The sequence below is a fragment of the Mytilus californianus genome, unplaced genomic scaffold (genome assembly GCF_021869535.1).
Source record: "Mytilus californianus isolate M0D057914Y unplaced genomic scaffold, xbMytCali1.0.p SCAF_4, whole genome shotgun sequence".
Classification (NCBI taxonomy): Eukaryota; Metazoa; Mollusca; class Bivalvia; order Mytilida; family Mytilidae; genus Mytilus; species Mytilus californianus.
Window position 1 is genome coordinate 112,967,074 of NW_026262690.1, and position 25,367 is coordinate 112,992,440.

The 25,367-nt window shown below is 32.3% G+C and overlaps 1 protein-coding gene across 2 annotated transcripts in view; it reads left to right on the forward strand.

Annotated features, from left to right (window-relative positions):
* Positions 1 to 16,752: 16,752 nt before the first annotated feature.
* The window catches only part of LOC127739173 (angiopoietin-related protein 7-like), a 62,244-nt gene continuing 53,629 nt past the window's right edge, over positions 16,753 to 25,367 (forward strand). For both annotated transcript variants that reach the window (XM_052250773.1, XM_052250774.1), the window contains exons 1-5: positions 16,753 to 17,471; positions 18,980 to 19,030; positions 20,016 to 20,122; positions 23,373 to 23,469; positions 24,607 to 24,771. In XM_052250773.1, the coding sequence (XP_052106733.1) occupies positions 16,814 to 17,471; positions 18,980 to 19,030; positions 20,016 to 20,122; positions 23,373 to 23,469; positions 24,607 to 24,771 (1,078 nt within the window). In that variant the 5' untranslated portion in view covers positions 16,753 to 16,813. The remainder of the gene's footprint in view (positions 17,472 to 18,979; positions 19,031 to 20,015; positions 20,123 to 23,372; positions 23,470 to 24,606; positions 24,772 to 25,367) is intronic.

The window sequence follows — 25,367 nt, forward strand, 5'->3', positions numbered from 1 at the left end:
GGGTTTATAAGTTTTAGTGAAGGACTGACCAAACATGTTATTTCTATTATTATCATTTATTGGAACAATCAAAAATAGTTTCCTTGATTGATTTATATAACCATCCAATAGATAATTATACCCAATTTTAGATCGGTTAGAATTATTGCGGTATTACGTAAAACGGTTAAACTCAATCTCCGGCGCAGAGCTCACATCCGTTCCGTACTTACTTCGTATCACTACACTTAATATGTCATTGTATTGTAGTGTACAGAGTATACGGAAAGGAAACGAGAAACTGTAATCTAGAAAACTCATTTGTAAAAGAGTCTCATCTGTTTTGTACCACATCTATAAACAATGTCGACAACTAAATTAAAAACAATTTATATTGTCAAAAACGTAATGAATAATTTTATGAATATTTGTTTTTGTTCTTCTTGTAATTTGATAAAGGTCCATTTGCTACAGTTGTTTTGACGTGAATATTATCTTAGTTTCTATCATACATTGTATAACTGTTTGATATATTCAATATTTAATAATTGTTGTTCAATGAAACACCTAAATTCGTCTAGTATGTACTTGAAAATGAAATGCCAATGATATCATACAGTAACATTGCTCCTTATCCATTTAATGACAACAGAAGAGTTTTGCGTTTTCAAAATTATATCACTAGTTGACTCCATTATACAATAATGTACGATAGAAAATATTCACGTCAAAACATTAAAAAAATTTTACAAGCATTGTTTAGACATGAATATTTTTTTTTAGTTTTTAGTTTCTATCATACATTAAATTTTCCAAATACACAAAAATCATAAGACCTTTAAAACTGCATGCGTTCATCAGCGATTGACAGGAGTCTAAAAAGTATATCAATCTCTATTTCGCCACAGTTTAGAAAAAAACGTGAATGAAAGAGGCTTTTTTTTTTAGATATCAAAGAACTTTTAGCAACTTTCCGAAATGACTAGAATATATTATGAAGATGTAAAAATATAAAAACATCATTAACATATTGAATTATTGTTTGTATTAATAACCATTGATCAATTTTGGATCTTAAATTAACAATAAAAGTACATGCAAACCTCATATATAATATCGCAATGAGAACAAGTATATCAACACGTCAATTAGATAAATCCTATCCAATTTATAATGATATTTGATAAAGATCAATTTCTTTTCTTTGTACAAGATATATTATCAAAAGTTGATTGTATAACCAGCCTTCACATGTTTACATGATTTTCAGAATACATTTGTTTCCCTACAAAAGTCCTGCTCTGTTAATTTTCAGTTGCAAATGGATAGGATGATGTCTAACTCAAATTAGAAATACCTTAGACAAATATTTAGTTAAAAAAAGATAATTTAAACAACCATACTTACATATTTTGAATTAATTTGAATTAATTATCAGTTAATCAATGAATCAACTAAATTTCATATATATACCTTTGTGGCAAACAAATTAAACTGAGAGCTTTTCCTCATTAACGACACCTCGATTTAAGTATTCGGTAAACATTTAAAAAGTTATGGATGTGACATTACATCAGGCAGCTCACATGAAGATTGAATCTTTAGTTCAGAAATTCTTAATGGGGAGGTTTGAGAAAAAATTGAAAAAATGGACGAAAAATTTCATACAGTGCCATTATGTGTCAAAAATATCTCTGTAATTGGTAAACAGGCAGTTGGCGAGCGCCGAGTCTACAATAAAAATCATACATTATAGCATGCTAACACAAAAGGCGATACAAAAAATTATAAGACGGACGGGGCAACCGAACATATAAAGGTAGGCAAACTTACTTAAACTTTGAGGGCCTTCTTTCGGAACGGGAGTATGATTTAAAACCTCACACGGGATTGGTTGTTTTGTTAGATGAGCTCATAAGTTATATGATGAAGGAAAAATGACAAAAGACATTATATCGTTGCTGCAAGTTTAAAAATGATAAACATTGAATTATCATTTGTTTAAAGCATCGATTATCTTTGATCTATTTCGGCGCTTACATTGACAACAGAAGTACATGCAAACCTTAGATAATATCGGAAAGAGAAAAAAGTAAATCAACACATCAATTAGATAAGTCTTATTTCCAGTCAATAATGACAAGTGATCAATTTTAAATTGTCTTTTTGGCTATTATATGTAATTCAAGGTTGATTGAGTAACCAACCTGCAAAGAATATGGTTTATATGGTTTTCAGAAGATAGATTGTGCCATCGTCATTTTTTGTATTCTTGTCTTTCATTTTTGCTTATGTGCTTTGTCTATATGTCATTTTGTTTTTCAATGTTAACATATTTGTTTGTTTTTATAGTGATTAAGATTATAACACAATGTACCCCTATTTTTTGACATTTTTACATACTATGTCTGTTTGTTTTGTTCACACATTGTTGTCAATATAATGAAATTTTATGCAACTGTCATACAAGTGAGAGGTTTAGCTAGCTATAAAACCAGGTTTAATCCACAATTTTCTACATAAGGAAATGCCTATACCAAGTCAGGAATATGACAGCTGTTTTCCATTGTTTCTTTTGGTGTGTTTAAGCTTTTAATTTTGGGACTTTCCGTTTTAATTTTTTTTTTTGGAGTTCGGTATTTTTGTTATTTTACTCTTTTTGTATATAAACTTTCTGCTCTTTCTTTGTATCTTTAATTGCAATTGGGTTGTTTTCTGACTCAAATTTGCAATGTCTATGCCAAATCATACATTATTACACTATTATTGCATTTAACAGTTTATCATTGAATTTTGTTATTTTACTTAAACTGAAATTGAAAAACGATATCTGATCATGCTCACGTAAATCTTGATATCAATTTACAGGACGTCCTGGTTGATAATTCCGGAAGAAAATGTGACCAAAATGTTATGGGACAGATGGACGAACAGGCAGATGGACAGACGTCAACCAGTGTACCCTCCTTTAAAGCAGGGTATAACTAAACTCAGACTATTGGTTGTTTTGTTTCATAATCGCACTAGGTTCATGGAGGAGTAGGTATGACAAGAGACTTCAACGGCCATTAAAAGTTCAAAAAATAAACCTTTTTATAACACTTAAACGTTTGACAGTTCTATCGATTAATGAAAAGAATTATATGATCGGGAAACGCTAGACGTCAATTATACGTCTTTTGAAAAAATAATATGTATAAAATGGGAATTTTTCACATGATTTTGTAAAATTCATATATGATCAAAGGCCAAACCTATAAAAAATAAAGTGCTAAATAAATTCATCATATCTACCGGGCTTAAAAAAATATACGCCAGACGCTTGTTGCGTCTACAAAGACTCATCACCGACGCTCGAATCCAAACAGTTAAAAAGGACAAAAAAGTGTAACGTTGAAGTGTATTGATAATCCAAAATTAACATCATTGTATAGCTGCTAACTGTAGATTACTCTAGACATCCATTTATATAAAAGCCAGAAAGCTTTACACCGATTTCAAGAGAATTAGTTTTTATCTTTATTATAAAACATTTAGAAACTGGCAGGTAATTACATTTTGATTTGCTATACTTAATCACCTTTTTGGTTTATAAAATCTTATCATTATTATTATTAACACGCTTTGGATTTTTAGATATTTTGGCCTCGAGCATCGATGAAGAGACATTTATTGTCGAAATGCTCATCTGGTGCAAACATTTTTGCTACTGTTAATGTTATTACAGAATACAGTCTTTTATCTTTCAAAGTCAGATGGCTTTTTGTTTTGAAAAAATGGAGAGTGCAAGAATTTATTTACACAATCTCTCTCACACAAACACTTGTGACTTGACTAAAGATCAACACCTGGAAAAAATTTCTTTTTATGATTGCTAACGAGCTTTTTGATTTGTTTTAGTAACTGATTGTAAATGAAATCATTTAGTGTATGAAAGTCATATGCTGTTATTTTCAATTTGACATACGCTGCTATAATTGATAATTATTTCTTCAGGTACTGCTATATATGTATGATTTCATAACAAGTGTAATCAAAATTCCTATAGTTCTATAACGTTCTCCATTTCAAATTACTGATTTAATCTCTCAAAACGATTTAAAAATACTGTAAACAGCGTTTTATGTATTACACTGTATTTTGTTTATTTTTTTAGTACTGTCTATCGCTTGATATTTATCGTGAATACGATTGCCATGAGTATATATGTTTCAGATTTATTTTGCATCATTATTTATGTGTTTGCAAGACATCTGAAGGTAGCAACAATGTTTAGCAATGAACAAATACAACTGTGGTCATTTTTTTCTCAAATTCACTAATTTGATCATAATGACCGATTATAGATTAACATGAATTGTTGTAAATTTGAGGCTTTTTTCTTTTAATTTGGTGGTCATGGTAATGCTAACCAAATGTAATGGACCAAACCATGGTATAACGGTCCTCACCGTAGAGTTGAAGTCATTTAATAAATCACTTTCGGAGTTTTGGGTCCTCAATGTTCGCCCCCTTCGAACTTAGTTTTGAGTTTTTAGCTTATTTCATACGAGCGTCACTGAAAGACTTATGTAGACGAAACTCGCGACTTGGGTACGAAATTATACATGTGATAGACCTGTGCCCTCGGTCATAAAACTTTACTCTGTACTCGGAGTACAAAATTTGTGCTCGAAACACCAAATCCAGTATTTTGATTGGTTTATTACTGAGTCTGAGTACAAAAATCATGTTCGAAAGTTTTATGACCGCAAGGCCAGGTATCTTTAATGAGTTTTTTCATCAGTTGATTCTATCTTTTTTTTTTTGGGATACAGTCTAGTCTATGTTAGTTTTGGTTATTTGAAAAATGAAATGAGATTTGAAATGAATGCTATATCTAGGTATTTATGATTTATGTTTTTGTTTCATTTTTTTTTGGGGGGGGGGGGGTATTGTTGATTTTGTGTCATAATTTGATGCACGCTGTCCTTCTTTCCCCATAAATCGATATAGACTGACACAGTAGTCGAATGAAATTACCAATTCAGAAAATATCTACATTTTTTCTATCATTGTATTATGAAAGGCAAATGCCGCCTTTAATAATGTCGAAAAATAAATAAAAAGGCGGAGCAATATAATTGCTGGCAAAGTTTGCTTAGTTTCATCAACAGAAATCTAAATAACACAGTATGACGACAGAAGTTAACTTATGCTCAAATATCTTAATTGATTTGGAAGAGGCAAATCAAGGTAACGATCAATACTGAGGGAATCAAAAAGGAGGGAGATTGGGTGCGTCGACAATCCTATTATCGATTAAGATTACATTACCTGTCAAAACTTTCATAATTAAACATGTGTTTAAGGAGTACATGCTGTTCATGGTGGATAACAGGAAAAACGGTAGTTAAATTGTCACACTAAATCCTTATAAATGATTCGGTATACTAATGATCAGATTTCAAAACAAATTATCCAGGAATGCTTTCCATCTCCACTATTACGCATTAACATCATTTACGGATTATAAACATAACATCATTGCCAGATGAGAGGCATAACTTCTTATGTATTTGTAATCCTGACCTTCAGGGCAGGATTACATGCTATCCTGCCCTGCTTCTGTAAAAATAACACTTGGATGATTTTGTTTAAATGACATATTTAAAACTGACGACATCTTATCAAATATGTGATAATTGGTAATGTTATATACTTTGTGTCATAAAAATCCCTTGTGTTTTGCTTTAAAAAATGAAGATATTAGAATAGCATTATGAAACATTGTTTTAGCATTGTTTTAACTTTGATAGATTGTACCATTTTATTGTTTGTATTAGCTTTCACCCGGAATGTTTTGTATGACTTGAACAATATTCAAGTGTCTAGTTTTTATATAACTTGTACAAAAGACAAGTTGCAATGTTTGTGGTAACTAGTACAATAGACAAATTTCCAAGTTTTTGTATGATTTGTACAATAAACAAGTGTATATCTCATATCTTGATATTTCCCCCACTTCGACTACTATTAATAAATCTGCAAAGAAAATCTGAATATATCAAAAAGAATAGATTTCAAAATTAATGGAAATTAAAAGAAATATTTTGACCAAGCTTTCATAGAAAGCAATAAAATGTTGTTCGATCAAAATAATGAAAGGGTGGTTGTAAAAGGAAAAGATACATTCATGGTATTATTGCTCATGATCTATGTAATACATTAAATTTTCGCAATATAATTATTTCGCCCTAAGATCTGACCGCTTTTTGTAATAGATTGTATGACTTATATGTAAAGCTGGAGACTTCCTCGTACAGATGAAAAGATAATTCATAGATCTGTGCAATGATAGTCTTGAGAATTGATAAAGCATTTGTCTTTGTCATTATTTTGAAGACAGTATAAAATTACTACGTATGTTGACATAACTGACCAGAAGATTGTCATTTAGATAGAATAAATAGAACGAGGGAAGCCATGCCAAAAATAATGTTTAAATGCATATCATATCACAAGTATCCAACTTTAAAAATTTGATATGTCATAGTGTGTTGCTCCTTCTGTATAAAGATATTGCAAAAGATGAAACGCGAAAAAATGAAATTTTCCTCATAAATATCTTTCAAATAATTATAATTATGATGTCAAGCAATTAGTTTGAAATCATTTAGTTGATTTTCAGATAGATGCTAGTTTTTATCCACAAAAAAAATTCTTTTTACAAAGGTATAAAATTAAGACGACAATAGTTCAATGAGGTTCAAATATCGTACATCGAGGAAAAAGAGTAAAGTCAAGGTACTAGTAACAAACAAAAAAAAACTGAGGGAAGGACTGAGGAGCGAGATTTAGTGCGCCAAAAGGTTAAGCGCTTCTTGCTGTGAATGTATTTAGTTATGCGCTGCAATGCCAAGACTGTTATACCTCGGCAAAGAAATTAATACTTTTGATTAGAAATACCGGATACACTTTTTTAATATATATTAGTAGAAATTAACAATTCGCTTAGAGTAAATAGATTAATATTGACGCACCAACAGTCATTCAAAATGTCTACAAAAACCATATATGAACAACAACTATATTTAAAAAGCGACAAACCATTATCAGTGTAACTAAAATCTTAAAAGCATTGAAAAAAGATGAAAAAGATATCGATACGGTTTCTTTCCAAACTAGTCAATTACTATCAAAAGGAATTTGTAAATATAGTGTTTGACGACTACACACTATTAGAACAATGAAATTTTAAAATGAGACTCTCAGAAATGATTTAAGAAGTTACGTGATATTCGATGTTCAACACATATGTTTACTCTTTAGGAGCTCCGTATATAATTCAAGTTTTGATGGAATCATTTACACATTAGAATTAGTCTTCGGGACTATTTCCCTCTGTCTACATTTGCATTGCTTTATCGTCATATAAAGTTAGATTTCTGTTTAGTCTTTGTGAGAAGTTGATTGATATTTTTAACGCTTGCCTTGTTCAAAGACCACGAGGGCTAATCAAATTCTACTCCACGCTCAAATCTTGTCTACCTCAGAAATAGATTACTTTAGCTTTATTTGGCAAAACTTTTCGAAATTTTGGATCCATGCTCTTCAACTTCTTGACATCAGACTCGGACTTCTCTTGAACTGAATTTTAATGTGCGTATTGTTATGCGTTTACTTTTCTACATTGGCTAGAGGTATAGGGGGAGGGTTGAGATCTCATAAACATGTTTAACCCCGCCGCATTTTTGCGCCTGTCCCAAGTCAGGAGCCTCTAGCCTTTGTCAGTCTTGTATTATTTTTAATTTTAGTTTCTTGTGTACAAATTGGAGTTTAGTATGGCGTTCATTATCACTGAACTAGTATATATATTTGTTTAGGGGCCAGCTGAGGGACGCCCCCGGGTGCGGGAATTTCTCGCTGCATTGAAGACCTGTTGGTGACCTTCTGCTGTTGTCTGTTCTATGGTCGGGTTGTTGTCTCTTTGACACATTCCCCATTTCCATTCTCAATTTTATTCTTACTTTATTTTACCTTATTTATTGTTTTGATTCGAGTGTCACAGACGAGTCTTTTGTACGTATACAATTTATACCCTTATATCTATAATGAATTTATTATAACACAAAAAGACCAGCAGATTTTGAAAGGTAAGTTTGGTTCTTTTTTAAATTGCAGATATCATTTTCGTCATAATAACATTTCATAATAAATTCAAAATTTCATTCGAATTATTTGTAGACTTTCCAATAATAAACTTTACTTCAAAATTCATTCTGTTTTTATTCGTAATTTTACAGGTTATTTTAAAATATAAAATGAATTGTTGAAATATTTCCAAAAATTACATAAAAATCAGTCGTTGATATCTATTTGATGCTTCCAGCTTGCGATTTTTTTATATTCTATTTTTATACTGAGATTTTTGGTTGTCTATCTGTTGTGTGTCTTTTGTTGCTGTCTCAATGAATGAATTTTTTTCAGGTCTGGGCTAAAATCTGTGTGATACGCTTATTATTAAAAAAGATCAAATTTACTAATCATGCAAATAATTTGATTTGTCGTTTCACATTAGAACCACATTGAAAGGTGTCTGCTGTGTATGCTGAACGTCCTTCATTACACTTTTTCTGTTCTCCTGACTTCTGCTGTAACGACTATCATTCAGGGCGTTGTTGTTGTTATAAAACAGATGGAAAAGCTCATGTCAATAGTTGAACTTACTAGTTGGAATGATATTTCAGTAGACAGTCGTTAATCCAAAGGAAACTAATAATGCACCAGTGCTGGCCGACTTGTTTTAGTACTCATACGAAGCAGAATTCAAATAGAACTTTCTCAAAGGCAAAGCGAAAAAGCACCTTTCTGAGTTCTTTAAAAGAGGGACGAAAGATACCAGAGGGACAGTCAAACTCATAGATCGAAAACAAACTGACAACATCATGGCCAAAAATAAAAAGACAAACAGACAAATAATAGTACAGATGACACAACATAGAAAACTAAAGACTAAGCAACACGAACCCCACCAAAAACTGGGGGTGATCTCAGGTGCTCCGAAAGGGTAAGCAGATCCTGCTCCACATGTGGCACCCGTCGTGTTGCTTATGTTATTACAAATTCGGTAAATAGTCTAATTCGGTAAGTCACATTCGTGAAAAGGGAAGGGTATTGTAGTTACGACATAAGGAACATATCCGATATCATCTGTGAAACGGTTATTCCATAACGGTCAACCAACTCGTGATGGCGTCCGTAAAATTTACGAAGGGATGACTTCAACTTCACTTGCAGATTTATTGCATGATGTTTGTCACTGAATAACCCACAAACGAGTTTTTATATCTCATATATCCCAGTGAACTTGAGATTCAGGATACTACTGAAAGTAGACGGTATGTCAAAACCAACATCAAAGAGTACAAAACTACGCACGTATACATAGCACACAACTGCTCTGTTTTTATACAGATTAGTTCAAATTATCACGATTCAGGTTTGTGTTTTAAAATGATTACATAGTTTAATTGTTGGGTTATGATACATCTATCTTTCTGTGATTTACAAATTTTCCAAAATGAATTTTTGGAAATGAATCATCCCATTTGAAGGTGTTAATTTTATTACAAAAAATCATCAAATACGTATTTCTCTACGGAATTGTTTACATAAATAAACAACACGACGGGTAGGGTAAATTACTAGAGTAGTTATTTCTAATCCTTCCGGAACACATGAATTACATTGTAACACCGGCTTTAGGATATATCGGTTTTCTGTGCAAGGTTTTCCAAACTGTTCGATGATCATTACATAGTCTGCTTGATAAATGAATTAGGTATTGACAATTCACTTGGAAACTCAACATATACCCTCACGACACTTACCAGAGAGGAAATCCTGGATAATCATAGGTCTGTTCTATGTTCCTTTGGAATTTCAACCATAGATGAAGAACTGGATCTTCCATCACTGTATTGGATACCTGAACTACATAAGTGTCCTTACAAACAACGGTATATTGCTGGGTCTTCCAAGTGCTCCACGAAACCTCTTTCTAAATTATTAATATCTATTTTATCAGCAATCAAAGCCGGGCTCCAAAGTTATTGTGAAACTGCCTATTCTAGAGGTGGCGTGAATCAGATGTGGATACTAAAAAATTCCAAAGATCTTTTAGAGTACATACAATCTAAGACTCTCTCATCTTGCAATAGTATTAAAACATTTGACTTTTCTACACTTTACACAAGTATTCCCCATTCCAAACTAAAAGACAATTGAAAGAGATGGTATTACTTTGTTTCATTGAAAAGAATGGCGAACGTAGATACAAGTATCTTGTCTTGGGGAGGGATAAATCCTACTTTGTAAGGAATCACTCTGATTTAAACAAAACATTCTCTGAAACTGACATTATCAAGATGCTTGATTTCTTGATTGACAACATATTTGTTACGTTTGGAGGACGTGTTTTTCAACAGACTGTCGGAATTTCAATGGGAACCAATTGTGCCCCTCTTCTTGCCGACTTGTTTCTTTATTATTATGAGGTTGACTTCATACAGAAACTTCTTAGGAAGAAAGACACGAAGTTAGCAATATCCTTAACTCTACGTTCCGCTATATAGATGATGTTCTCTCACTAAATAATACAAAATTTGGTGACTATGTTGAAAGAATCTATCCCATCGAACTAGAGATAAAGGATCCTACAGATACAGTTAAGTCTGCCTCATATCTTGACTTGCATCTAGAAATTGACAATGAGGGTCGGTTGAAAACAAAATTTTTCGACAAAAGAGATGATTTCAGCTTCCCAATTGTGAACTTTCCATTTCTATGTAGCAACATTCCAGCAGCGCCTGCATACGGAGTATATATCTCCCAATTGATACGATATTCCCGGGCTTGTATTTCCTATCATGATTTCCTTGATAGAGGATTGCTGCTCACAAGGAAGCTATTAAACCAAGAGTTCCAAATGGTTAAGTTGAAATCATCCCTTCGTAAATTTTACGGACGCCATCACGAGTTGGTTGACCGTTATGGAATAACCGTTTCACAGATGATATCGGATATGTTCCTTATGTCGTAACTACAATACCCTTCCCTTTTCACGAATGTGACCTACCGAATTAGACTATTTACCGGATTTGTAATAACATAAGCAACACGACGGGTGCCACATGTGGAGCAGGATCTGCTTACCCTTCCGGAGCACCTGAGATTCCCCCAGTTTTTGGTGGGGTTCGTGTTGCTTAGTCTTTAGTTTTCTATGTTGTGTCATCTGTACTATTATTTGTCTGTTTGTCTTTTTATTTTTTGCCATGGCGTTGTCATTTTGTTTTCGATCTATGAGTTTGACTGTCCCTCTGGTATCTTTCGTCCCTCTTTTACAACTGACGGTTGTCAATTCCCAAATTAAAATTAAACATCCAATGATGAATCGTATTTTAATTTCTCACAATCGAGGTTTAGAAGACACATCACCATGTCAACACGGATTATGAGAGAATGCAACGTGTAATCCGTTTTCTTGCCAAATGCCAGCAGTTCTGTCCAGGTACTCAGGGTTCTTGCACCAATAAAAACTGACTTCCGTCACATGACAAAGACTGATAAATGTGGTGTTAATAAGAACAATTAATTAATACTCCTCAGTTAGTATTGGTGGATGTATACATGCATTTAAAATTGAGAATGGAAATGGGATATGTGTCAAAGAGACAACAACCCGACCAAAGAGCAGAAAACAGACCAAGGCCACCAATGGGTCCTCAACATAGCGAGAAAATCACGCATCCGGAGGTGGGGTTCATCTAGTCCCTAAACAAAAATGTGTATTAGTTCAGTGAAAATGGACGTCACACTAAACACCAAAACATATAAATGAACTAAAATTTTTAAAAAAAACATACAAGACTAACAAAGGCTAGAGGCTCCTGACTTTGGACAGGCGCAAATTATGCGGCGGGGTTAAACATGTTTTGTGAGATCTCAACCCTCACCCTATACCTCTAGCAAATGCACAATAAACAAACACACAGCAATACCCACAGTAAAACTCAGTTTAAAAGAAGTCCGAGTCCGATTTCAGAATATGTAACAGAAGAAACTAAGCAAAATAACAATGATACATAAATTAACAAAGGACTACTAGCAGTTACTGACATGCCAGCTCCAGACCTCAATTAAACTGGATGAAAGATTATGTCTTCATCATATGACGATCAAGCACAATCCCTCCCGTTAGGGGTTTAGTATCATACCATCATAAAATATATGAGAAGAACATAACCCGTATCATGCCAACAACTGGTTTTAGAATAAATGTGTTTATTTCCACTGTGTCTAAACTACTCCGGCAAAAAATGTTTGGACTCGATGCTATCTAATATCTGGCACGGTGACGGAACATCAATAGACAGAGAAAAGGTAGTTTTCTGTTTATTTATTTGTTATTGTTATGATATCGAAGAATATTTATACATATATAACTGTTTTCTATTGTGAGATGTAATATTTTCTACAATCGTTCTTGATTAACAGAGAAATAAGTTAAAATGCACGTCAAAATGACGAATTGAGTGAACCTTGCCTCGAATTTGTTTAATTTCCCCTTAAATTGTTTACATGGTACGGAAAGAAAGGTACGGAAAGAAAGATATTGACATGGAGATTGCAAAACTAATCACTTTGATCACCTCAATCCTTGTATTTCTGCGTATGGAACGAAAAAAATGGGTCATGTCAAAATGGAAGCACCCGGTTTTGTCAATGTGTTCAACCCGGTTTTGACCTAGATTTCACAAGGCAGAACCCGGTTTTGTCAAAGCAAAACAACCATAATCGCAAAACATAATTGAACTTCAGCAATTAAAAGGAGTTTGGTGGCTGGTTGGAAAACGATTTCTTACAGAGGACAACCTGTTATTTATTTGAATCTGTAAACACTTAATACCTACTTTATTGGAACAAAAATAATTATAATTTTCCTTTGCATTAAAAAAATACTCTAACTGCAAAATAGATAGAAATGAAAGTTAAACTGTAAATTGAGTTTTCAGCTCTCTATACGTTTTTTTATATGAATTATGTAAATTTTAGTGTTCAAACTTAAAATTAGAGTTTATGATCTTAAAAATTGAAGGACGCACATTTGATATGTGATTTTCTTGTACAACAGGATGGTTATCTTTATAAGTCATCCAATCTACCTAGGGGTGTAATATTTCCTATGATCGTTTAAAATAAATCTTCTTAAGGCTAAAGGTTCATTATAAGGCATGATAATCAAACAAATGTATATATGCTTGCAGAATCGCCATAGAAAATGAATGTTTATGGTGGGAAAAGGATTACAATAATCATGCATTACAAATCAAATCTATCTATCCCTAATTGTAACTATAATACTAAGTATACATAAGTATTATGATAGTCTCAGGCCATCGAGAAAATGCAATAATGATTAGTTTATTAATAATTAAATAAATAAACGCTTTTGTTATCTCTCCATTGTGTTATAATTATCGTACATTGACGTTGGTTAATATACTATTGACAATATATAGAGACGGATTCAGGTTTTTTTTAAAGTGGGCGTAATTCAAACAGCTTACATACCGCAGAGCGTAGCGAAGCGAACAATGTTTTGGACGAATTATGCTAAAAAAAATCGTAAAAAAAAAGATTTAATTTTTTTGGGCCATCAAAGGTGGGGTGGGGGCGTCTGACTTATACGCCGCCTGGATCCGCCACTGATGTTATATAACTAAATCGTATACCAACTTAAAATTTTATAAGAAATAAGAAAGCAGGGACACCCGCGAAATTGGATGTATGTGAGTAGGATTATCATGTTTATTCTAAAAATTCACATTGATATTTTGGAATTGTCGGAATGCGAAACCAAGGGATGCAAATTCGTGGCGGCTTGAACTATTTGTATGAAGCTTCATATGTCAGAAGTTAGAAGGCCTGATTGCAACATACCTCGCACACAGATCTTTTATGTAACGATGTTTCTATCTGTCATATGTCCATTGCCCTTGACCTCATTTTCATGGTTCAGCGATTTCCTAACAAAATGAATAGCTGAGAATGGTTGATATCTATGATCAAGGTTAACATTTCGTGTTCAAGTCCGTATCTCTAATACCATAAGTAATAGGTCAACTATATTTGCTCGTATGGCGCACATGACTATTTAAGTGGCCTTGAACTTATTTTCTTGATTAATTGGTAAATGTTAAGTTGTTTTTTTTTTTGGTTGGTTTTAATGATTGTAATGTGCTCATGTCCGTCTGGCATGTTTCATCAGACCTTGACTTTTTTGTGGTTCCATGAACAATGTTAATTTTTTAAGATACTTTTATTAAATTATTTATCTTACAGACCTTCAAAATAATTTCGATAACGATCATTCCAGCAGTCGCGATATGCCACTGCGTACAGTCACTCCTGTATAAATAATACAAAAAAAAACGCAATTGAAGTTGTTTTGCCATGTCTGATTAGTTTATCTCGTTCTTGTAAGCCTTAATTATGAAATGATAGACTTTTTTTTTAATTCAAGAACGGTGCAATCTTGTTTGGAATTCTTGGTTGGTTTTAGCTCACCTGACCCCAAGGGAAAAGTGAGCTTTTTTCATCACTTGGCCCCCGTCGTCAATCGTGTTCCGTTAATTTTTTACATAATCTTCTCCTCTGAAATTACTGGGCTACAATACATTTAACAAACCTTATACACAATCTTATGTCGGTTTTAAAAGGTCTAAGAACTTATGTTAAACTGTTTTTCATCATCATTGGGGTATCTAGTTTAAAAAGTTTTTGATGACCCCCACTTGTCAACAAAGATGGCCAACATGGCTTAAAATAGAACATAAGGGGATGCAAGTTTTGTTTATTATTTGAAAACAACTATAGATAGAGAAAATTTAACAGGGGCAGATATGTTCATAATGTTGAGCTCTACCTTTTGTCCATACACATCAAAACTCTCACACGAATTTTTATAGAAGTAAATGTCCTTGAATGACAAATTTCTCCTTTTTTTTCCATTTCTGTCTATTATCTTGAAATATATAAAAGTAATATAGCAAAAATGATCAGCAAGACAATATATACGAATAAGTCGACTTGGTCGATATCCTTGTAAGAATTATTGACCTTCAATTACGATTTTTACCATTTCATTGCGTTTTTGCCAATTATCTTACAAACATCTTCTACTCTTTAACAATTTAATTAAACTTGGCCACACGCTTTATTGAGGTATTTGTTTGAAAACCCACATGATCAGCCATTTGTTAATTTATTTTTGTTTGTTTCAGGGTACCAGTGTGTGGTAACATTGTTTTTCATAAAAAAAAAAAAACGGGTTCTATACATAGACAAAACCGGTTCATTGTTTAGTAAACAACATTGACAAAACCGGGTGCTTCCATTTTGACATGACCCATTTCTTTCGTTCCATACGCAGAAATACAAGGATTGAGGTGCTCGAAGTGACTAGTTTTGCAATCTCCACGTCAATATCTTTCTTTCCGTACCTTTTCTTTCCGTACCATGTAAACAATTTAAGGGGAAATTAAACAAATTCGAGGCAAGGTTCACTCAATTCGTCATTTTGACGTGCATTTTTTTCTTATTTCTTCGTTAATCTAGAACGGTTGTAGAAAATATTACACAAGTAAATTATCTCACAATAGAAAATAGTTATATATGTATATATATATTTTTCGATATCATAAAAATAACAAATAAATAAACAGAAAGCTACCCTTTTCTCTGTCTATTGATGTTCCATCACCGTGCCAGATATTAGATACCATCGAGTCCAAATATTTTTTTGCTGGGGTAGTTTAGACACAGTGATTTCCGATGCAAAGACCCTATGAGTAAATGAATATTAAGTCCAAAATATGCCATCTTTAATGACCTGACAACAGTATCGTAACTATATCCCTTCTGAATAAGTCGGTTTGGTTAGCTTTTGAGGTGAATGACGACATGTTTGTGCTTTGTATAAAAGATTGGATGTGAAATACCTGAACGTATAAGATGTCTGCATGTTGATTTATATTTACGAATGAAGTCCTTGAACTAATGATAAAATTAAGTAGATGTTTTGACTAGTTTGTGATATCGAAAACCCTGGTGCAATAATTTTTCATTAATACCGAGATTTCTTTCGTTAAAATCAAATACGTTGCTACATACACGAGCAAATCGAACAAGTTAAGATATATAAACACCATAAGATGGTGACAAGGGAACGTCACCATCTAAAAATGGATAGTTAACAATAGGAAATGAACAATCATCTCTTTTATCGTAAATTTTGGTATTAAGCTTCCAATTAAAGATATAGATATCATGATCCAGGAAAGGGCAGTGTTCATTGTTTGTATTAGCTTTATCTAAAGTCAGTTCAGCATATTTGTATGAATTAATACATGTGATATGTATATGAATGTTCAAGGTAAAACTGTTTAATCTGTTTGAAAAAATTAATAGATTTATTTTTCTTTAGTCATCTCTTTTTGATAAATAGGGTCTTCACTTACGTTTAAAGAGGTTTCCCTTTTTCTGTACTTTTCGTTACAGGAAGAAATGAAAATAAATACCCAGGTTGTCTAATTGTATGTTCAAACACATGATTTTTACACGTGAAGCAGTGAAAAACTATGTCAATTAGTCAATTAAATTTCATTGAATCATAATTGCCTCCGTTATATTTTATCCTAAGTATATATAATACCAATTAGAGAATATTTCACAAGGAGCGACTTACACTTCTAGTTTATAGTTTATACAGTATGTTCAACAGCTATCAAATATGAAGGATCATACACTGTCGCTCGTTATGTTAGTGCTCGTTGTTTTAACAATCCCCGCCACGATTTTTGCAAAATCGTGCAACAGTTCAGAGTGTGAAACCGTTAAGATGCCTCTCATTTCAAACAATTCAAAAACTCCTCTTGTTGCTGACCTGGACGTGTCTGCTTTACATGCTCAACCTAAGGATTATATTGATGATAATATTGTTTCTACTTTTACTGAAAAAATTGAAAACGCCGTTAACAAAAAGCTACTCAAACTAAAAGACAGTATGCTCAAAGAATATTCTTCGAAGCTGGAAAAATCACATACCAGATATGACCAAAAATTATCAGAGATGCATACCGCGTATGAAAATAGTTTTTTAAATCTATCAGAGAACCATAGTGAAAATGTTCAGGAATGGAAAAGTACGATGATGCAATCAATGAATGAACAAATTGGATATTTCCAGAAATCAAAGATTGTATACGAAAATCAGGTATCCGAAATACTGAGAAATTATAGAAATCAGACATCCCAAACATCTATAGAAGCCATTACAAATTTTACTGATCTCAAAACGGATATGGAAGAGTGGAAACATAATATGGTTGCTGATCTCATCAAATCAATCACAAATAACTTAACACAATTTGAAACGAATATGATTGATGGTAAGTTTGTTAAGGCAAGGTGGTTTATATGTATGTGAATCGCAAAATTTTCAAAACATTTATTGACATAACATCATGTAGGACTTTGTTTAAGAAAAAAATAAATTGCCAGTTGGTTTTATTTGGAGTGGTATCTGTGTTAGATTTTGCTTTGTTCTGTAATAGTTTTGTTTCATTAGTTATTTTTAAAATTTTTGGGTTTAAGCGTTCCCAGTTGATTAGATTCAGAAACGCGCTTTGAACGCATTAAATTTTTTAAGGGTTATTTCATATTTTCTAGCACTTGGACATTACTACTGCTGCTGGTAGACTGATAGGGCCCAGTGGTATCATTAGCTTAGTGGTCAGTGCTCAGGTTCTGACATGAAATAGAGTATAACTTCCTTAATGTGTCCGCTGCCTCATTAAGGGATTATTTAGAAAAGGAGGTTCCAACTTCCTCACTTGAAGGTGCAGTTAACCTTGGATCTCAGTATTTTTGATACTACACCTTTAACTATATTATTTACTAGTATTTCGATCGCATCAATATACTAAATCTTATTTTATACAAAAGATATGTTACAGATTGTTTTACTTGTAAGGAGTAACATGACGTGTGTCACTAGTGGAATATGAACAGCTAAACCTTCTGGAGCACCTGAGTTTCACACCGCTTTTTTTCTTCTGGAGGGGGTCTTTTTCAATCTTTTGTTTCTGTGAAGAAATTTGTTTGTATTGTTGTCCTATCATCGTTTTGTCGTTTTTCTTTTTTGGCCATGACGTTCCCCTCGTTTTTTAAATAAAGTAGTTTTAAAAATCACTCTACACGACCATCATCAAATCTCATCATCCTGCAACACTATGTAAAGGCCAAATAAAATGCGTTTTTACAATTTTGCTTATAAAATAAACATTTTCGAAATTTCAACGAATGTTTTTCCTCAATCTACCATAAAATATGCAAATAATGTCAAAATATTCACAAACTGAAATAAATAGAAAATATTTGACAAAGATTGGCACATGAAATTCATTACAAAAGTATCTCAATTTATTTAAGAACTGAAATTTTTTTTCTTTGCAGCTTTTGAAGGACAAAAACCTATAAAAAGCGTTTTTACAATTATGTTTTTAAAAACAACATAAGAAAGTGTTAACCATTTAAAATCATGTCTGAACTTGCAACTAATGTTTTTCCTCAATCTACCAAAAAAAAACTGTGTGTCAGGAAAAAAACTTAAATCAACAGTATGGATTTTTGAACGCTTTTATTGCATAGACGCTTCAATATACAAAACAATTCAAGCATGGCTATTTCGAAAAATCTTATTTTCTAGTCAGTGCGGCCGTGGCAAAGGCTGGGATATCTCCGAAACATGAAATAACAAATTTGGGATAGGATTATTTTGCTTTTAAAAGGGATGCAGTTTAATTATCTATATGAAAAAAAGGCATTGTGATTGGTGTAATATGTGATACTAAGACATATCCTTGGCATTGCTAATCATTCATTCATTTTTCATTAGATATAGATACGATGAAAGCGAAACTCGAAAGATTTCAAGATATGTTTCCAGGTAATTGTGAGTAAAACTGAAAAGGGTATAGATTCTCAAATTTCTGCGTGAATAAGTTTCAGTATTAAACTGATCACAATAATACAGGTCTTTTAATGAAGACTACAAAAAAAATCATCAAAGATGCTTATAATTGGTTGCATCAGACATAATTCGTCTAAATAATACACATCAGTGGCACTCGAATTAAAACAATACAACCGGTCCTTACAGTGTATCACACAGAGCTGATCAACACTTTGTACGGTTAAAGAAATCCATGAATACTTTAACATAAAATTATAAGCCAAAGAAAAAAAAAAATCAATTGAAATAGGCTTTTAACATTGGATTTTAGAATGTATCAAACAGCACAAAAAAATACAAAAAATTGTCATTGATAAATATTGTAATATTATATTGAAACTATAGTTACAGCTGCCTTTGACGAAATCGTTTTTTTTTTTTAATTTTTATTCAATGTTTAATTTTAATTATAAAGCTCTCCAGGTAGAGTATACATTTGTTTTTGACAGTCTTTTATTGTATAAGAAGTAAGATAAATGTTGAAAATGACAAATAACTAAGATAATTTCGTGCAAATAATGTCAACTTCATAACTATATTTCTCATAAGAGGTTCTGGAAACACAATATTGGAAATCTGCATTCGAGATGTTGAAGCCCAATAATTCCAAAAGTACACAAATTACCACTCTACTGCAGATTAAAGACTTTATTATGAAGTAATATAATTCAAGAAATACATGTACAAGTATAATTGCTTAATGGGATTCATTTATTATTTTGTATCTGTTTTCTAGTGTTTGTTTCGTGCAACACTGAAAAGTTTTGCGAAGAAAATCTAATATATGTTTTACCATTCCTAATGATAGTAAATCGGAAAAACGCTTCTAAAATATGAATTTGAAAAGAGTTATTTTCATTTCCTTACTTTCTATTAATCAGTTGATAAACATATTATGTATGTCAATTTATATTTTAAGAAGAAGTCCGTGATTGCTCAGATGTGAATTGGTATGCTGGTGTTTACCATATCTCACCCGATGACTCACATACGTTTAAAGTGAGATGCGAGACAGGAGGCTGGACGGTACGTATTACATATGATTATGTTGTTTATAAATAAACCATTTGAACGAGAGAGAAAAATAAATTTATAGAAACATACAGCCATGCAATATATGAATATTAAAAAGAAGACATTGAACCCCATTGAAAAATGTTACGTATCTTTGAGCACAATCTATCTTAAAAGATAAAAATTAAGTCATTATTAATGTTTATTTAGATGGTAAATAACAATATACAAAAATGCGTCATCAAGGATAAAAGTATTGATTATTAACTTGGTAACCCAACAATTTCTCAAATATAATTTCCATAAACTAAACCCTGGACAATTATAGGTCTATTTTATGTTTTCCTCAGAATAAAATATGAAGACCTTAACCTTCCCCCACTCTCCGGTGTATACAAATTACATAAGTCGCCTAACAAACAGCGATTCGTTTCATTCCATGGTCTGCCAAACATTTCACAAAAGTCCTTTCTAAAAAAATCAGATTTAAAAATTATTGTGAAACTCCTAATGAAGGGATAGTGCAAATCACATTACTGTGTTACACACAACTTCAGAGGAGTTGCTTTCATAAGGTGTTGCTGTTACAATAACATATGGTCAAAGAACCGTAACTCCCATACAAAATAGTCAAATCAAAATGGGGCTGCAATAAGGTAAGTATACATGATGGCAAACAATAGTACTAAGTAAAAGAGCTTTTCGTCAAATGGTCTCAGAAAAGTTACATTCACAAGGTGCTATTATAACGTCAATATTGTCTGAGCAGAAGGTTGATGAACCAGGTTTATGTCAAAGAACGTCTCGTCCTTTTTCTAAAAAAGTTCATCGGTAGATACTAAGACCTTGTTGATAAAAGAGGGACAAAAGATACCAGAGGGACAGTCAAACTCATAGATCTGATAAATATTCCGTATCAACTTCAAAAACAATACATGATGGTCTTGAAGTATAGATTCTAGGTACTGACGTTCTTAATTGCGTGTTATAGTGTTCTTTTAAATGTCTTCGTACATTATTAACCTTTACTGTTTAGTCCATTTTTAGTAATATCCTTTTGGCGTGGCTCGGTACTTATGCATCCCGCCATTGTGTTGTTATGCTGTGGTCATTTTTTGTATTCTTGTCTTTCATTTTTGCTTATGTGCTTTTCTATATTCCATCTTGTTTTTCTTTGTCGACATATTTGTTTGTTTTTATAGTGATTAAGATCATAACACAATGTTGACTGCTGTACCCCTATTTTTGACATTTTTACCTATAATGACTGTTTGTTTTGTTTACACATCAATATAATGGAAATGGAATTTTATGCGACTGTCATACAAGTGAGAGGTTTAGCTAGCTATACAATCAGGTTTTATCCACCATCTACTACATAAAGAAATGCCTGTACCAAGCCAGGAATATGATAGTTGTTTTCCATTGGTTTGGTGTGTTTGAGCTTTTGATTTAGCCATTTGATAAGGGACTTTCCGATTTGAATTTTCCATGGAGTTCGGTATTTTTGTTATTTTACTTTTTTGTCACAATGCTAAAAGTAATAGTCAAAGTCCCACAACTCCCCTTAGAATGGTCGGATCAAAATGACGGCATAATATGGTCCACTACAGATGATGGCATCCAATCCTACCAAATATTAGAGCCTTCTGTAAAACAGTCTCAGAAGAGGTGTGTTCACAAAGTGTAATGGTCACAATACTTAAAATAAATGTTCAAAGTTCAATAGCTCATGTAAAAATTATCGATTCAAAATGGTGGTACAATAAGGTCAAGTTTTCTCTTAAACGGACTCAGATGCGATGCGTTCACAATGTGTCATTGTTACAAAACAAAACAAAATTGTCAAAGTCCAATAACTCCTTTAAAAATGGTCGATTGAAAATGGTTGCACAATATGGTCAAATACACATGATGGAAAACTATACTACAAAGTATGAAAGCTTTCACTAAAACGGACTCAGAGGAGTTGCGTTCACAAGGTGTTATTGTTATAATACAAACCAGTCAAAGTCCAACAACTCCGTTGAAAATGGCCGAATGAAATAAGGTGGTACAATATTGTCAACTACATATGATGGCAAACAATCCTCCCAAGTATTAAGTATGGCTCCACCTCATAATGCAGAGGGTGATACACTGATAGCTGTAAAATTGGCATTTTTGGGCTTCATTTGATTTTCGATATTTTGATAGAAAAATCATAACAATAACAGAAACACATGTGTTGTACATTTAGTTGCTATGGTTACAATAGCACCATAACAATCCTTTAATTTAAGTCCTAAAGACCTCATAAAGTTCTGTTTTTCATCACAGATTTTTTTTATAAACTTTCGATATAATGAATACATGTTATCATAGTTACACATCTATTCTAAAATTAAAGTTGATCAAAAGAAGGTACAACTTTGGCAACTCTCGTTTCCATAGCAACCAAACAATACAGTTTTGCATTTTCTTAAAAGGGGGAAAATAACGTTTTTCATCATCTATCTTCTTCCATGAACAGGGTCCTATGAAAAACCTGTTTGTTTGCATTTGTTTATTGTACCTTCTTCTGTATCATATTAAAAATAATCGTAGCCTCCTTTAGATTTTCTGGAAAAAAATAAGGTTTTGTTTGTCTCATTTTATTTATTGCTGATAAATTTTGTTAACAGTAAGCTAGTTGATTTTCATATTTTCAATTAGCACAATTCATTTTATACTGTCTTTTTCACTTCTATTATATCCAAACTGTATAACAAAGTAAAGAAAACAGTTAATTGATTAAATTTATTCTTATATGAAACTGATTCATTTATCAGTAAATATTTTCAAAATTTTGCTCTGGATACTGTAAACAAAATATAATTATCTTTTTACGCATAAGAGAGAAATTCACGTGACAAAAAAAAACTATAATTTATGTTCAAGCAGTCGCTGAACCAGGAACATAAGGTCAAGGATAATGGACACTTGACAGACGGAAACTTCTTAACATAAGGTATATGCTAAAGGTATGAAGCATCCAGGTCTTCTAACTTCTGAAATATATAGCTTTATACAAATAGTTTACACCGCCGCCGCCGCCGCCGCCGCCAGATATTAATTCCTATGTATCGCATACTGCAGAGTTGTATTCGAGACAAAAATCAATTAAAAGTAGGAATTTCTTTATAATTCTATGATAAATAATTTTGATAACTTTTATAACTCCTTTCAAGTATAACTGTATGTGTGACTGTAAATATTTTATTATTGTTTTTAATTCACAAAGGTCATCCAAAAGCGTTTTAACGGAGTTACAGAATTCTACAGAAACTGGCAAGACTACGAAAATGGATTTGGTGATCTTAATGAGGAATTTTGGTTAGGTAAGATCTTTCATTTATTTTCATTAGTTGAAGGTAAATGATAAATAATCAGTCTATTCTAATGTTTTCAACGATTAACCGGGTGACCGGTTGATCGTCAGAAGAACGAAATATCGAATATCAAAATCATTAACCAGTTAATTGACCCTTTTTTCAATTCTAATGTATATCTAAATCATAAAAACAATACTAAATTTCAACATGATCATCGTGGTACTTAATCAGATCAAATATACATCATAATTGTAACTTGATAACAATGAATATATCCCAATTTTACCTAAATTAATTAGCAGGAAATCACTTTGTCTATCAGTTTGAGGAATAATCTTAAGTTAACATAATTTGTAAAGTTATGTTAAACCACAAACATTGAACAGTTGTTGACGATTTAGTTCATTTCAACTTAATATTGAGTTGACGTAAATGTATAAATGCAAATCATCCATATCCAAGGTTTGGTCATATTTCAAACGAAATATTGATACAAAAGTTGCGAAATGCAAACTTCACGTATACTGGTCGTTCAAGTAACATGCCGACATGAACAATACATAACGCTCTAGAAAAGTGTGTGACGATAAAATTTAATGCATCGAATGAAACAACCCTACATTGGTGATAAAGTACTATACATATATAAGAGTATGACATTTGGAATGCCACTGGAAAATGGTTATATTTGATAGAGAGAGATATTTAGCTTTGCAACAAACAACCTATGGACTCTTCAAACAGTTGTAGCAAGGGTTATTGACTTGCGAAAGGCGCGACACTTTCTCTACAAGAGACATCAAATATAACGTCCCCATTCTGACCAGACGTGGCTGCGAATTCATATCTATACCACACAGCCAAAAACAAGCCCAGATTTTTACTGCATGTCGGAAGAAGGCCACAAATGACCATATTTCTATACCTCAGTCACCAGGATACATTATTTTTGACATTAATTTTCATATCTGTTATCCGGTTAATCGGTCGAAAGATTTTCCGAATAAACGGTTACGCAAAAATGTTCAATTTGACAACACTAGTCTATTCATAAAGATTTAGAACAAAACGCGTTGGTTGTGCTAAACTTTGCAGTCATTGTACTGATATATTTTTTCAATGAATTTAATCGCACAATTTTAGGAAATAAATATATCGCCTTGCTGACATCACGAGGAAACCATGAACTGAGGATTGACCTGGAGGACTGGAGTGGTGAAAAAAAATATGCTCTCTTTAAAAGTTTCCGAGTTGGTGATCAATCTACGAATTACAGACTGGCTATTAGTGGGTATTCGGGAAATGCAGGTAGTTATTACATAATGTTATAAGTGCACCGCAGGAAAACACTTTTATTTTTCAACATGCATGCACGTGATTACAGTTTGCTAGGAAATTTGTATATGCTATACAAAGCCACCATCATCAGACCTAGACGTGACTGTTAACTTTTGCGACTAAACGGGAATCTTACATTAAAATATATCGACAGATAATTCCAAATGTTATATTCTTTTTAATGCAATCACTTAGAGAATTGATGAGCTTAATTTAAGATCAAATGACCAACCCATAGGATAAAAAACATGTACTTTTAAATTGTCCATTAGATGAGGATCTAAGACATGCTATGTTTATTGATATATTGTATTATAATGATATGTGTCTAAATTTGTCTGATGAAGAAATGTATATGTTTTTTTTAAAAATATCAATATATGTAATATTGTTGCCAAAACCTGCAATAACATTTTAACAAGGAGAAACAGTATTTTATATCATTAATTGCTCTTTGTAATATTTTATATATAAATTGGTATAGATATGTTTTAAAATAGTCTTATATAATTCTTTTAAGAATGGCACACACATATATTTTACTTGTTTTTATATATATATGTATC